Below are 16,021 nucleotides of genomic sequence, written 5' to 3'. Positions count from 1 at the left end.
TTGGCTTTTCATTTGTGGCCTGCCGCCTAATTTATGATAATGCAAGTGCTTGGATCGAGCGCCCGGGACTCGAGACCTGCACAAGTATCGATCGGCAGCCACACGAGCTACACGCTGTCAATAGTTAATCTAAACTTATTTAATTGGACATTTATTTGAATTTACTGCCTTCTGATGAGATTGCATAAGACACCGAGCTTTAACACCGATGCGCTCTATATCCCGGTTTCTAATAAATTCCTCAACGTTCACGTAACAAATACGGTGACATTTTTTAACCTACAGGACAATACAGATTTTCTCTTTGTACCTCACTGTTGTCTTTTTTTATTCTCTGTGAGGACATTCCCTCTGTATATATTCACCTCAGCATATCTGAGCCTGAGGACATCGAGAAGGAAGCTGCAGTGCCAATTCATGTATTTTATTTGCGGAATCACGTTCAGTCTTTCTGCTCGGAGTAAGTTATGACCTGGTTCATACCTACATTAGCGTGATGGATCTTCTGTCATGCTAGGCTACTTGCGATTCGCCAGGCAGGCTGCATGGAGAGAACCAAGAAACAAATGAGGTCAGTTTTGTACATCAGTGTCAGCATTTGGCTTAAAAATAAGAAATAGAGAAACTATCGCAATTCCAGTACGGTGCTTGGCATTTACAGTATGGTACAGTAAAATTCTCCGTTTTTAGGCCATGTCTTACTTATAGCTCTTTTCAAGTTATGATGTGTCATGGAACGCATCTACCTCATAAGTCAGGGACTTCCTGTATTGACCAACCAAGTGAGATAAAATGACTGACCATAGTTAAGAGACTTTGAGTTTTTAACTGTTAAGTTTTGAACAATTGCACACATTTGTTTAAAGTTAGATCACATCAATATAGTGTGTAAAGCGATATCTCATCTTGCAAAGTAAAATTTAGAAACCAGAAAACACCATTTTTAAGCTGTGAACTAATCATTGGCAAAAAACATTGAAGCTTTTACTTCAAACTTAAAAAACAACTTAAATTGTTAGCTGTAATTTAAGTAATGCTTAGTGTATCATGATAACCATGTTACCTGTTCTTTGTAGGTATAGAATTTGAGGTTACTGGACTTTTTTTTTATGTTAGATACCCCCTTTTTGGGGGCTAGGTTTCCAGGCAACTAAAATACAGGACTGGTCATTAGAATAATCAGTTTACTTTACAATTAGCCAACTTTGTTCCAACTTGAAAACCAATATCTTATCTGTCAAGCTTCAGAAACCTTGGAAATTAAGAGTTGTAAATGAACAACTAATGTTTATAGGACTGTGGTGAGACCTGAGATGTTGTATGGTTTAGAGACAGAGGCATTGAGTAAAAGACAGAAGGTGGAGCTGGAGGTAGCAGAGCTGAAGATGTTAGGGTTTTCGTTGGGAGTGACGAGAATGGACAGGATTAGAAATTAGTTTATTAGAGGGACAGGGCATGTAGGACGTTTTGGAGACAAGGTGAAAGAGGTGAGATTGAGATGGTTTGGACATGTGCAGAGGAGGGACATGGGGTATATCAGTAGGAGAATGCTGAGGATGGAACCACCAGGAAGGAGGAAAGAGGAAGGCCAAGGAGGCGGTTCATGGATGTGATGAGGGAAGACATGCAGGTAGTTGGTGTGAAAGAGGTAGATGTAGAGGACAGTGGTTATGGAGACGGATGATCTGCTGTGGCGACCCCCTAATGGGAGAAGCCGAAAGAAGAAGAAGAAGAAGAAGAAGAAATGAACATTTAATGCTTAGCTTGTCATGGTAGCTGCGTATTCTCTCCTTTGTAATTATGTAACTTGATGTAGCTGGACCTTATGTTAGCTACCGCTTTTTTTAGGCCTTGGTTTCCAGGCAAACAAAATATAGAACTGGTCAAACCATTGGAGCTTTCAGTTTAGTTGTTTCAGTTCAGTTCAAATGGTTCACTTGTTGATTTGTAGGTTTTACTGTTGAAAGCAAATTGCGCACTTGCCTTTGCATTTGACCCTTTGAGTGATTTTTAAATATTGCGAGTGTGGCACCAGTAGTTCCTCCGGAACCGGGCTCTTGGAAGAAGAGTTTCCTAATTATAATTGACTTCTAGTGGAAATGTAGCTGTAGTTCCTCACTCTCTGAAGCTTTGTGTGCTGGAGCCATGCCAGTATACTCTCCTAAATGGTATAGTGATATACTTAAGATATTGATTGTTATAAGCCTAATAATAGTTCAGCATTAAGTGGAGTACTGCTGCATCAAAACCCTCTGCACCAGCGCGTCGAGCCAACGAGCGGCAAAATGTCATTCCTTCTTTGGATCTATGGATTTTCGGGCTTATGATCTGAACGGGCTGTTTCATGTCTTTGCTAATTATGCTGCGCAGCAACACATCCATTCGATAAATGCTAGTCGGTGCCCTTTCTTTGCTCTTTCCCCTTTTTGCTGTCGAGTGGAGTGAACTGTGCCCTCCTTCCAAATGCCATACACTGGAAAGTACAATTAATATCATGACCTTTGTTTAAGTGCATACATTGGGAATTGCATTTCCCAGCATTGTTGTTTGTTTTTTGTTTATTAATATTTTTATTATCAGATTACCCAAAGGTTGATAGAGAATTTTTCGGCTTCTCTACCCAGCAATCTTGTTTTGGCTTTAAAAAGAAGCACACAGTAGAGTTTTATAGATTATTCATTTGGCAAGAACCCAGAAGAGGCGAATCGTGCGAAACCGATCCGATTCTTGCCTTTGATTTCTAGTGTGGTGCTACGTAAGAGCCACCTTGCTTGAGTTTGCAGCAATGGATTCACTTGAATGGAGTCTCAGAGCAAAAGACAGCATGGTTCCTATCCTGGTGAGCACTTCTTAAATGTTGTTTTTTTTTATTTTATTCTCTATGTGCTTTTGTTTTTGTTTTGTGAATTGGTTTTTCTTCTAGTTTTGTCTCTGCCTCTGTTAACTCACTGGTTATCCTAATGTGTGTACCTGTTCAATGTTTTACTTAATATATAATATATTATACTTTAATTTGTTTGGCTGTTTATATTCTATTACTTTTTAGTCTTATCAGGCATTTTTGCATTGTTAATTAGTTACTGTTTTCTTTACTCCAGCCAGTGAAAAAATTGTAAGGTATCAGTATACCAACATGAACAAAAACATTGTGAAGTAGAAACATTTAGAAACATTGTGAAGTAGAAATACCAGAATACATTTCTATAAACAGAAACAAGTCTAATGTCTGACTCCTCAATTTTAAAAAAGGACAATTCAATGATCCTTTTTATACCCTTTTCCGCAGGTCTAGGTGATACTATCACCTGTAATTGAGGGTATTAATAATCTTGCTATCTTGGCACTCAGAGCTTCACAGTGAGTTCAGTAGCAGTGCTTTCCACAGTCTAGGCAGGTGTTAATACTTCTGTCACCACTGACCTACAGACTGGCACACGAGCCGACCTAGAAGTCAATGAGCTGTTCATGTCTTGTCCAGAAAAGCCATACCAAGGGCCGGATTGTGAAGAAAACAGCCTTTGACATCTTGTGATTTCAACCCCTTTTTAATCCCTGAGTAAAGCCTCTCTATCGAGCAGCCTTCATCAGTGTGGTGGGAAGCAAATCCCGGCAGCTCCCAGCTGATAAGCGTGCGAGGATGTAGCTTACGTTTGTCAGGCCTCGAAAGCTGCAGTCTGTGATTCAACCGCTGGCTAATCTAGACAACTCACCGGCAAGCCATCTAGGGGCCGAGAATTTATCCAGGACAACGAACTGTTGCACGCCTTCACGTTAATAGCGGAGTATTTATTTATTTCTGCGCCAGGGTGCAGAAAAGGTCAATATTGTTTAGCCTGAAATGTTTTACTGTGCAATTACTGCTCATATGTTGTGTCAGCAGTAATTACATGGATGGTTAGTTGTTATTCTGGAGGCTTATTTAAACTAGCACACTACATGCTCACTTATCTATCATTATTATGACCCTCCTGAAAAAAGAACTGTTAAAAGGGGAATTCTTTGGATAGTTAAAGGCTGTTTGCTTTCCAAAAATGCTAAATGCTAGTTTTGCAGATAAAGTCCAGATAAATCAAAACTAAACAAAAGTTTTTTCTTTTTTTTTCAAATTAAGATTTGTTTATTTCTTAACTTTCAAAATACAACAAAGGGGTCTACCAAAAGGATTACCTTGGGACTCTTTCCATAGGGAAACACCCCAGTTAACATGCCTGTGCAGGCCCACCATGGGTATGGGTGTGTGGGTATACTTTGTGGCAGTGTGGGCAGGATCCTGCTGTGTGGGCCCCAGTGGTCTGTCGGCAGTGTCCCCACATAAGTCACAAATGGGCATGTTTGCTAGGATTACAAAGATCCAAGAGAGCTCTCCAAGATGGACAACACAACGCATGCTAAGCACATTTGCAAATGCTAATTGTAAGTCTTAGTTTTTGCTCTCTTTGCTGTAGACCCTCCATATCTGAAATTAACATGAGTAACTTCAAAATTTGGATATTTAAATGTTTTTACAATTGCATATAATGAAAATGTTGAGAAAACTTTATGACAGGAATGTCGAACCTGGACATTTTCCCATCTGGAAAAAAAACAAAATACACCCTGAGAAACACAGTCGGGTAAAGGCTAATCGTTAACTCACTTATTGTTTTTCTTTTTTGGGGCTCTTCAGATCAGTTTCTCTTGGTAGACTTTTCGTAAACCTTTCAATAAGAAATCTTTTTATTTTTAATTGATAAAGATGAATGCTGCATCCGCCAAAGTTGTACATACGTACAAAAAAAAAGAAATTACCGGTTAAATATTTGTAATTTTTTGATGACAGCTCTGATAATCAACAATTCCAAGCCAAACCAGCTTTACTATTAGACAGTGTGGCACCAGTGTGGGATCCGTCCCACCCGGACAACAGAGAGTTAACAATCAGCATTATCGGACTCTTGAAGCTCACTGTTGCAAAATCTGATACTACATGTCTTTTGTATTTTCAGTATCATTGAATCCACAGGTCTGTGGGTCACCATTTGCCACACAGATGCAAGGTTTTGATTGCGGAAACGGATATGTAACTCTTCGTGTTGTTTTTTTGGAGTGGAACCTGCAGTGCTGCACAGGAGGCTGCGAATCCAAAGGCAAATCAGAAACTGTTGGTAACTGGGAGTTGTTTAGATTTCAGAGGATGTCAGCAAATTGATGGACAGACCTGTTAGTGTGGCTATGAATTTTGATGGAATTTATGGATATCATAGGTGTGCACATAAACAGATCCTGTCTGGAAATGGGCAGTTGGGAGGAAATAGGACGTGTCAGTAATGGGATGTGTCTAAGTGATGCTGCGATTGCTTCAAGGAAAGAGGTGGATTTGGTTTACGTGGAGGCTTTTTGTATCATTAGACACACTTTTGGATTGAGATACTAAACATGATATATTCATTTTGTAAAGAAATACATACATTTTTCAATATTTGCTAAATCTATAGACAAAATTTCAAATGTTTAGTATTGTGCATATTAGAATTACAAATAATGTGAAGACAAAATGGTGGGGAGAATTATCGCTTTAGGATTTAAGTTTCAATCCTGATTTTGGGATGCTGTTTTTTCCATGTTCTTCAAGTACCAAATAGGTTTCAACCAGCTTTGCTGTTGAATCTAGTTAGAAACTAGGGAGATAAATTTTCCTGGACAATAAGCCATCCAGGGTGTATTACCATCTTTCCAGATCTTTCCAGACCTTTCCAGAGGTTCCAGATCCACTAATATCCTGGTCACGATCTCGGTGAATCCTGACATCCACTGAGATAAATCTTAAGTAAAACAAAAAAAATTAAGTATTAAAATGAAAGAGACATAGAACTGTAGTTGGCAAGTAGCTTAAAAGTTCATAAAACCTTTGGGTTGAGGCCAGAATCTTAGAGTTCAGCTTGGAAACTGTTTGTGACTCAATTGGCAAGTGGTAGAAACCTTGACAAACCTTAGAGAAACACCAATTGTTTATAACAGGAGAAAATGTGTAAAAGCAGCCAGCTGAACAAATTTAGGTGTTAAAGGAGGTAGGAAACATGAGATCAGATAAAATCACTTGGTGTTGGTGTTGCAATATTTCCAGACACCGTAATTTAGATATAAATAAGCAACAAAGTACTTTTGTTAAGGTGGCCTTTATTAATTTATTTCCCTCACAACCAATGTAAATGTCCTTAAAACCACAGAGGATTAGACGGTGAAGATCCACCTTATCAGCTGTTTTTTTTTTTTTCTAAATCCCGAAGCTCAGCAGGGCACATGGACCAATCAGAGGCATCTCTTGACACTGTAGCATGTGTTGCAAAACACCCACCAGCTCCTCTCTAGGGCAGAAAAGGGCGACTTCCCCGCCAAATCGCTGCACAAGCTGGATTTGGTTATCTGCGCTGTTGAATAATGCATCACACAGGCAGCAGTGCATCATGGGCATGTCCTCTTTATCCCTGCCCCCTCCTCCGCTCAGCCTCCTGATGAGTCTCCTATCCAGGGCGTTATACGCCTGTCACTTCGCCTTTCCTCTGCTGGATGACTGGCGTTTGTTTATAACAGCATGGGGACTGGGCATAATGGTGATGATTTTAGCCCCGGCCGTTATAACATGCCAATCAGTGCAAATTTGAGCTCCTCGGGTGTTCAGTGCTGTTTTCCTCAGAGAGGCTGAACTGTTTTATTCACTGTTTAATTTACTTTATACCACAGGGCTTGTCGAATTCTTAGTTCTAAATGGTCACAAGGGTGTTCAGTAGGGTTTTGAAAGTAGTTTTGTTCAAAATTGATATCACTAGGTTAATATTAATGTACTTGATAAATTGTAGGAACTCCACATCAGGCGAACACTTTTTATAGGCGACGTCTACACATTTAAAATGGCGTTTTCGTCTAAAAACGCTCTGCACCCACACTTTCTTTTTCGATCGTTTCCCAAAAGTTGATCAATCACACTGAAACATTTGAAAACGCTTACGCTCCTGGACCGCGCATGAGCAAAGCGTAAGGCCCTTCAACTTACGTCATTTCCAGGTCGTTTATTTACTTTCCCGCTCTTCGAAACATTAGCAAACAAAGACAATCTGTTACCCTACAGATTTTATTTGAGGGGTTTTATTTTAGTTATTTTAGCTTAAAAATTTGTCTCAGACAACCAAATTGTGGACAGTGTGACCAAACATGCACAGTGTGAGCTCAGCTTAATGCTTTATAGACATGTTTATTTCAAATATATGGATTTTTCTGCCATAGAAACCTTTTTTAAAGTTACAGAAAGAGAAGAAAAGGAAGGCTGGTGTAGGGAGTCATGTTTATAATTATTCTAATGTGTAAAATTATTTCTAATACAATGAATGTGACCAAAAATGGGCCAAAACGTGATATAGTCAAAAGTGTTATATAAAAGACCTGAAACACTGCTGTTTTAATGGTTACTATAAAAACACACCTGACTTCGTGATTAATTCCTAACTTGTTGCTTCTCTTATTTTTTACTCTTCATGTCTTTCTTTTTTTCTCTCTCTTTTTGCCCATCTTTCCTGTCAGAGTTTATCGTGTAAGTCACATGATGTGAAACAGACCATGAAAGGCCCAGGCTATTGTGTAAGAGCTGTTGTTTGTTCGTGGAGGGATTTCATTTGTGTGTGCGGGTGTGTGTGTTCATGCATGTGGTTGTGTTCTGAAAAGCCCCTTTCAGATAAAGCTAATATGGCCAGGGTGCAGGGCATTAGGCTGGCTCATGCCTCTGCTGACTCAGCCCTTTTCTGGCTGCATTGGCGCTTCTGTATGAAAGTCTATAAAGAACTTTATCTCCAGCGGCCATGGTGGCGTATCTGCTGTGTGTGTGTGTGTGTGTGTGTGTGAGCTTTGGAGCAGAGAGTGTAGTCTATGTTTGTGGAACGGGAGGAGATCCCATTTATTTTTCAAACTCCTGTCGGACAGAGATTAAACCTGAATCAGCGCTGTTCATACACACAATATGGACAAATCTAATATTAAACTGATGTATCATGTGACGCTTCTGGAATTATACAAATAAAATAGAAAAAGGGACAGGTTCTCAGAGTACAGCGTGATGTACCGTAAGCAGAATTGCATTAGCTAACAGGTTAAGGCGTGTATGTGTAGGAGGAACCTCACACACACCATTTCATTACCGTCGAAATTTACGGTGTGTGTGGGGAATTTCTACAGTGGCGCCTTCAAGCTGAAGAGGCCTTCCCACAGGAGAAGAGTTGCCATCTGTGCCAAATCTCAGCCAGGCCAAGACTCTGAACACACACCCACACACAATACAATACAGGCAAGAATCTGCCAGACAGGATTCTTTTTTATAACACACACAGACTTACGCAACATGTTAGATTCAAACACACACACACACACACACACCCGAGATGAACACATAAAGGTTGTGACAATGCAGTCTACTCAATGTCTGTGCTAATCGAGTAAATAGCCACTCCTGTGAGCTCCGAAGACATCTTGAGCTCAGCATCAGTGTCTGGAAACAAAGCACGTGATCACAAACACAACTCCGAAACTTCAGCTCATGTTGTCAAACCCACAGATGGACAAATTCCCTTCAGCTGGCAATTACCTTGATGGTAAATCTGTAACGTCTGTGCATGTCTACTGTCAAGGCAACCGAACGCGGAGGAGTTAGCATGAGCTCAGCGGAGATCCAGACAGCGGCGGCGCTCAAATTCATTAATTCTCTCGCCATGTTGTTTTCATGTTCGGCTTCTAGAGAACACTCCGAAAACGAATCTCGACATGGCGTGAATACCGAATTAAGTATTACACATAGATTTAAAACTGTCAATTTTATTCAACACGTCTTGCTTACACACACACGCAGACACGTACATATCGAAGTTAATTAAATAAAAAATGATTTGATAAAATGTTTAGATGTTAATCTAAAATCTTAACTCTTGCTATGTCAAGAAAATAAAGTTGTAATCATGAGAAAACGAGAAAAGTAAATAAACTAATGCATGGCCTCTCAGGACTTCCGTACGTAGCGATTGAATAATGTAAAAAAGTTTTACGGGCGGGATAAAGACCACGAAACGGCGTCTTGTAATCGCGTGACACGACGAGCGATGTCTGGGAACCACGCGGAACCTAATAAGCATTAAATGTAACGAGGGCTTTATAAAAAATGCAATTACAGGCAGGATGTGCAGAATAATAAACAGCCAGTCAGCCGTCCAAGGAAATAAGTCCGATCCGAGGCGGAGGACGTGTCCCCTTCTGATAAACTGCAGCGGCATTAGCGAGCTTTCAAGCCTCATTAAAGTCTTAGTTAAGCGGCGTTTGATTACACAGCTGCTCTTTTTCTGCACTGGATGAAGCTGCGGGTTACACGCCAACGATCTTACACACTAAAGAACATACACTACGTAATTCCTACCGTGTACTGAGGTCACGGGACACTTCAATCGCACACAGATCAACTCTATTCGGCCATTTTAGTTAGTTAGATAGTTAGTTAGTTAGTTAGTAAACCATGATATAATCAGGATGAAAGCCAATGAGATGCAATCTCTATTTTTGGAGAATGACCCAGCTAAGAAGATGCTCCCCTTTGTGATGGGGTCTGATCTGATTCTGATCTGTTCATTTTGAATGAGTCTTTAATGTGACTCAGAAAAACGAATCGTCTCAAATGGTGGTTCATTTTCAGATGGACGCACATGAGCAAAGCATCTCAAAACCTTCGTAGGATGTACAAGAAATAGTCTAACACTTGGCTCTTCTAGTTGGAGTCATACGTTCTTTTGCCACGTGACTCTCATATATGCTATGCATTTATATGTGCATATACATTTTTGAAACTGTAGTCTGAGTTTGTGTAGATGGATGTGTTTGTGGATCTGCTTATTAAAAATGTAACATTTTCTCTTCTTTCTGATTAAATGAATGAAATTAACTAAATGACTCGTTCAAAAAAGATTTGTTTGTGATTAGTACATGATTCGTGCACTAATTACTAAAATGTCTTAGTAAAAAAAAATAAAAAATAAAAAAATAATCAAATCTATTCATTCAAGTTGAATTCATTCAAGTCTAATCTAATCCAAATAAATGTATTCCAATCCAATGCATTCTGATCGAATTCCATGCAATTTTCTTTTCAGTCTAATCTAATTTATTCGAATCTAATCTAATTTATTTGAATCCGATCTAATTACTTTGATCTAATCACATTTTATTTACTCTAATTTAAGTAATCATTTTGTATCTCATTTATTCAAATCTAATCCAATCTGATCCAATCTGATTTAATGTATTCCATTGTAATCTGATCTACTCTAATCAAATTTATTCCAATCCAATCTAATCAAATTCTCTTCTAGTCGGAGTCACACATTCTTTTGTCACGTGACTCCCATATACGCTATGCATTTATATGTACATATATAAATTATTTGACCTGTAGTCAGAGTTCATGTTTGTGGATCTGCTTATTGAAAATGTAAAATTTTCTCTTCTTTCTGAATAAATGAATGAAATTAACTAAATGACTTGTTCAAAAAAGATTTGTTTGTGATTCGTACATGATTCGTTCACCAATTACTAAAATGTCTTAATAAAAAAAAAAAAATCGAATCTAATTTAATTCATTCATGTCTAATCTAATCGAATTATATGTATTCCAATCCAATTCATTCTGATTTAATTTCATGCAATTTTCTCTTCAGTCTAATCTAATTTAATCAAACCTAATCAAACTGATTTGAATCCGATCGAATTACTTTGATCTAATCAAATTAAATTTACTCTAATTAAAGTAATTATTTTGTATCTCATTTATTCAAATCGTATCCAATCTGATCTAATTTGTTGTTATGTATTCCATTGTAATCCAATCTACTCTAATCAATCAACTCAAAATAAATTCAATTTAATTTATTCCAATCAAATCCAATCTACTCTACGCTAAGTAAATTTATTCCTATCTAAACCAATTGAATGTCATTTATTTGAATCTAATCCAATCTAATCTTATCCAGGTAATTGTTGAAAAATGTCCTAATCTAGACGTTGTCATTACTTTCCCTCGTCGTGAGATCGGTCTAGATTTTGTTCCTGACTGATCGGTAAGGCAGGTAATGGGAAACGTCAGCTCCTTTCTGACAGATTGAAGCCCAAAATTGCTGAAGGAGACGCAGTAAATAGTGTCTGAGGCTGTTTTTCTTTGTTGATTGTCAATGGCTCAGGGAAAGAAAGCTGCATGTGTCTGTGTGTGTGTGTGTGTGTGTGTGTCTGTGTGTGTATAGTGAGGAAAAAAACAGCAATTTTTCAGGTGCCACTGACAGCAGTGTAGCTTTGTTTTGTGTCTATAATGAGTGTTGTGTCTTTTTGCTTTGTTTCCCTCCGTCCCTCCCTCGCTCTCTCCCTCTGCCTCTCTGTGGCGTGTGTCAGGGTGATAATCGCCGGTGAAATTACATTTGCTCTCAACTCATAGTTCTCGAAGGTCTTCCCAATTCCAGTGTCCTTCTCTGAAGGTGGAAACAGAGCCGGCGCTGGTGTCCCGTGAATTTGTTTACACCGACCGCTTTCTTTTTTTTTTCCCTCCTGCTTTCCTGCTCTCTTTTTCTCTCTGGACGTGTTATGAATAGAATGAAAGGAGACAGGGATGGTGAGAATGAGAGAGGGGGGGAGGGGGCACCAGGTAGACAGAAATAAAGAAAGAGAGTGAGCGGGGAAAAAAAAAACTAGAACACTAGAGATAGAGAGAGAAAGACTGGGAGACAGACAGGAAGAGAGAAATAGAAAGAGAGAGAAAGAAAGAACTAGAGAGAGAAGGGGAAAGAAAAGGAAAGAGAGTGGAAGTGTTTTAAGAGAGAAAGAGAGACAGACAGAGAGAGAAAAATCAACAAGAGTGAGAAAAAGAGAAACGAAAGACATACTGAGAGATAGATAGGAAGAGAGTAAACTAGAGAGAAAGAAAGGGAGTGAGAGGGGGAGTGCTATAGAGAGAGAAAGAGAAAAGGAACGCTAGATAGAGTTAAAGATGAAGAGCGAGAGAGAGAGAGAGAATGAGAAACAAACTGAAAAATAGAGAGAGATAGAACTGGAGAACGTTGAGTGCTATAGATAGAAAGCAAGAGGGGAAAAGAGAGGGAGAAAGGGAGAGAAAATGAAAGAGAGCTTGAGAGATGAGAGATGAAGTGTTATATAGAGATAGGGAGCCAAATAGAGAGAACCAAAAGACTAGAAAACTAGATCTAGAGAAAGAAAGACTGAGATGCAGACAGGAAGAGATAGATTAAAAAAAAAAGCGAGAGAACTAGAGAGAGATAAAATGTGAAGAAAGGAAAGAAAGGGAGAGAGAGAGAGAGAGAGAGAGAGAGAGAGAGAGAGAGAGAGAGAGAGAGAACTGAAACACTTGGCCGTTTATGTGGCTTAAGTTTAGAAGAAATGAAAAGCAAAACAGCAGTCCCTGCTTTTCTTCTCTCCTCCCCCTTGTCCATCATCCTGTTTTCTTTTTTATATGAATTTATTTTTCACTTCTTATTGAACCAAATTTTTTGCTAATGTATTTTTAACCATTAAAACCTCAGTACAAAAACCTTCAGCAGCTTTTTTACTTTTTCGGCCAGTTTGCAGTTCAGGAAGTGCCTTTCGTCTGTTTTTTTATTAATAACTCGCTGCTCTAATTATGCGTCAGAGATCATTAGCGGTGCTGCGGCGCAGAAGGAGGAGAATTAGAGATTAGCCTGATAGATCGCGGATGCCGTGCGGCTAGTTGGTTCGAAAGTAAGTGCTTGCTCCAGGGGCTTCATTCCCAGGAAGAAAGAAAGACTTTGTCAGGGCACCGTGTCATCGTTCTGCTTCAGCGAGTGTGTGTATGTGTAAGAAACAGAGATAGAAGAGTACGGAGAGAGGAAAGATGGAGAGATGAAGAAAATGATCACATGAGCAGGAAAACATTTGGGGATGTGGCATGGAATCGGGAACATAATGCTTTCTTTTCCCAAAGAGATTTTTTTTCCAATAATTCCTCGGTTCTATTTTATTGTGATTATAATATCTCGTAATATGTATTTATTTCTCCCACGTCTCATCAATTAGACAAAAATACAGACTTTTCTGTAGTTGGAAAACTGCCACTGGAGTCTCTTCACCTCTTATCCAGTGTAGGAAAGTGGTAGCTCAGTGTTGGATTTCTGCAAATTGGCATAAATGTCATGTATTTAAGCTTTAAATATAAGTCTGGCTATCAAAACTAGTGGATCTTCTCATGAAAATATTACCTTCGCCCTTAAAATATTACCTAAAAACAAATATAAACCTTATTATCAGACCTAGCATAACTGCTGTTATGGAAAATTCTAAACTAGCATAGAACTAGCATAGTTAGAGATGCTGTTAGTAAGTCAACTAATCAGATTTGAGAGTTTGTGGTGCCTACAAACAAACAAACGTCGATAATTCCCCCTTGAAATATCACCTTGAAATGGATATAAACCTCACTATCACAACTAGCGCAGAGCTCCTGTTATGAAAAATGAGTCGACCAATCAGATTTGAGATATCGTGATTCGTCTTTTTCTAGGCGAACAACAAACTTTGAAAATCCGCCCTTAAAATATTACCTTGAAACGAATATAAACCAGATTATCAGACCTAGCATAACTGCTGTTATGGAAAATTCTAAACTAGCATAGAATTAGCATAGTTAGAGATGCTGTTAATAAGTCAACTAATCAGATTTGAGAGTTTGTGGTGCCTACAAACAAACGTTGATAAATTCCCTTCAAAATATCACCTAGAAATGGATCTAAACCTCACTATCACAACTAGCGCAGAGCTCCTGTTAGGAAAAATGAGTCGACCAATCTCTGATTAGTGGAGAATTAGTGGTGCCAACAGACAAAACAAACAACACGCAAACAAACAAAGGTTGAAAACCCGCCCTCAAAATATCACCTCAGAAAGGATATGAACCTTACTATCCGAACTAGCATAGCTAGCATTACATTCCTGGAAAAAAATAGGTCAAACAATTAGATTCTAGAATCTGTGGGGCTAACAAACAAAACACAAATATCTAAATATCACCTCACAATGAATAAATGGTACACTATGCTTTTTGCTGCTTCATCAGGGGCGAATCAAACATGAGCCAGGATGGAGGTTTGGATGAGTTCAGAGTGTAGCCTAATTGACAGCATGAAGTGTTAATCTAGCGAAGATAGAAAGAAAGAGAGAGAGAGTGAAAGAGAGAGAGGGCTGACTCTCATCGTTGTGATTCTGTCTGCATCCTTTAGGGCTGCTCTTTTCCCACTTCCACTCTTTGCTTTTACGCTTTCTTTCTCTTTCATGCAGTACCTTTCCGGGGAAAAAAGCCCGTGGGGGTTGCTGAGCGCCATCCATAATGTATGAGCGTCACACTTTTAGCTTTTTTTTTTTTTTTTTTCTCCAACAAATCATGTCCAAACCATGCATTTATGTTCTTAAAGACAGACAGACAGGAGCACACAGAGATACGCTGAGTGTCCCTTCGGGGAATCTTTCTCTCCCTCTCTTTTTCTCATTCACTCACTCTGTCTTTCTCTTTCCATTTTTGTCTGCAGTGAGGTTCCATGACTGTGGGCGAAGAGGACGAGTGCACTTCGAGTGCAGCCGTCCAACAGAATTTCAGATCGAGATCACCGGAGAAGACTTGGCTCTCAGGACGCTCCGGCCATCCATATCTCCCTCGTCCTCGTCTCCTCCGCTCCTTGTTACAGCGCGAGACGTCTCCACTCATGAGCAGTGGCAAACCGAGATCCGGCTTCGGCCATCAGGAGGCGACAAGTCACAGGTACGAACCTCAGAAAGCAAATCGCCACTTTGCTACTAACGTTTCATTTATAATTTTGCTCACGTCACTGCTTTTATCGATCAGTGCTAATGGCTTACTCAGAGCCGATCTTTTCTTATCATGTCTTACATCCGCGTTTTCCTGCCGACTCCATTACTCCATTACTGTTGTGACAGTGGACAGGCCCCGGGATGCGTCCCGAAAACCCGCTCACACTCACAACTTTTCTAAATCAATCACAGCAAGCGAAGGGAAAATGTCACCCTCCAGCTTCTGGAGGTATTTTATACAACCGTGTGGCTTCACCAGGTTGATTTGATGAGGATTTGAGAGGGGGTGTCTGAACACTTTTGGGAAACCCTGTGCGCTCCTTTTACTGAATGAAGGCGGTGTAAACTTTTGCACACAGCAGTAAAGAGAGCTGTTTAACAACTAGAAAAATTTGAATCAATTGGTCAAAAAATGTCACGTTTGCAACTTTTACATCTACAAAAAAAAAAACGATACATAAAATGAATTTTCTTAAAATATAAAACAATCACAACAACAACAAAAACGCCTTAAATGCAACTGTGTCACATCTTTCCATGACATGATGCACAGGTTTCTTAATTCAATTAAATTTATTCAGTTTTATTTGTAAAGCCTTTTTAACAATCAACATTGCCCCAATGCAGCTTTACAGAGAAAAAGAGGTTATGAAGTTGGATTGTAGAAGTTTAGCACCTGTATGTTTGTTCTAAATGAAGGTCCCTGGTGGTCTAGTGGTTAGGATGCGGTGCTCTCTACGCTGCGGCCCGGGTTCGACCCCCGGTCAGGGAACCAACCCCAGCCGCTTTCAGTGGCGGTCCCAAGCCCGGATAAATGGGGGGGGTTGCGTTAGGAAGGGCATCCGGCGTAAAAACGTGCCAAATTAAACGTGCGGATGGTCCGCTGTGACGACCCCTAACGGGAGAAACTGAAAGAAAGTTTTATGTTTGTTCTAAATGAGCGATATAGTGGCGACTGTAATGAGAAAAAACTTCCTGTGACTTCATAAGGAAGAAACCTTGAGAGGAACCAGACTTAAAATAGAACCCAACCCCATCTAGGTGCCACCAAATATCCATTCATTACCTTGTTGAGGTGTTTAATGAAAGACATTTAAATACAAAAACTGCTTATGCAAACTGCGGTTTTAAGCAATTGTAG

At 39.4% G+C, this 16,021-nt stretch overlaps 1 protein-coding gene across 1 annotated transcript in view; it reads left to right on the top strand.

The window, feature by feature from the left end:
* The window catches only part of LOC310726783 (cadherin-2-like), a 104,562-nt gene that overhangs the window by 45,947 nt on the left and 42,594 nt on the right, over window positions 1–16,021 (top strand). The window contains exon 3 of the mRNA XM_083542671.1: window positions 14,601–14,830. Within this exon, the coding sequence (XP_083398797.1) occupies window positions 14,601–14,830 (230 nt within the window). The remainder of the gene's footprint in view (window positions 1–14,600; window positions 14,831–16,021) is intronic.

Source organism: Silurus aristotelis, assembly GCF_946808225.1.
Source record: "Silurus aristotelis genome assembly, chromosome: 5".
Classification (NCBI taxonomy): domain Eukaryota; kingdom Metazoa; phylum Chordata; class Actinopteri; order Siluriformes; family Siluridae; genus Silurus; species Silurus aristotelis.
Note: the sequence above shows the minus strand (reverse complement) of the source record. Positions and strands in the feature narration are given on the sequence as shown.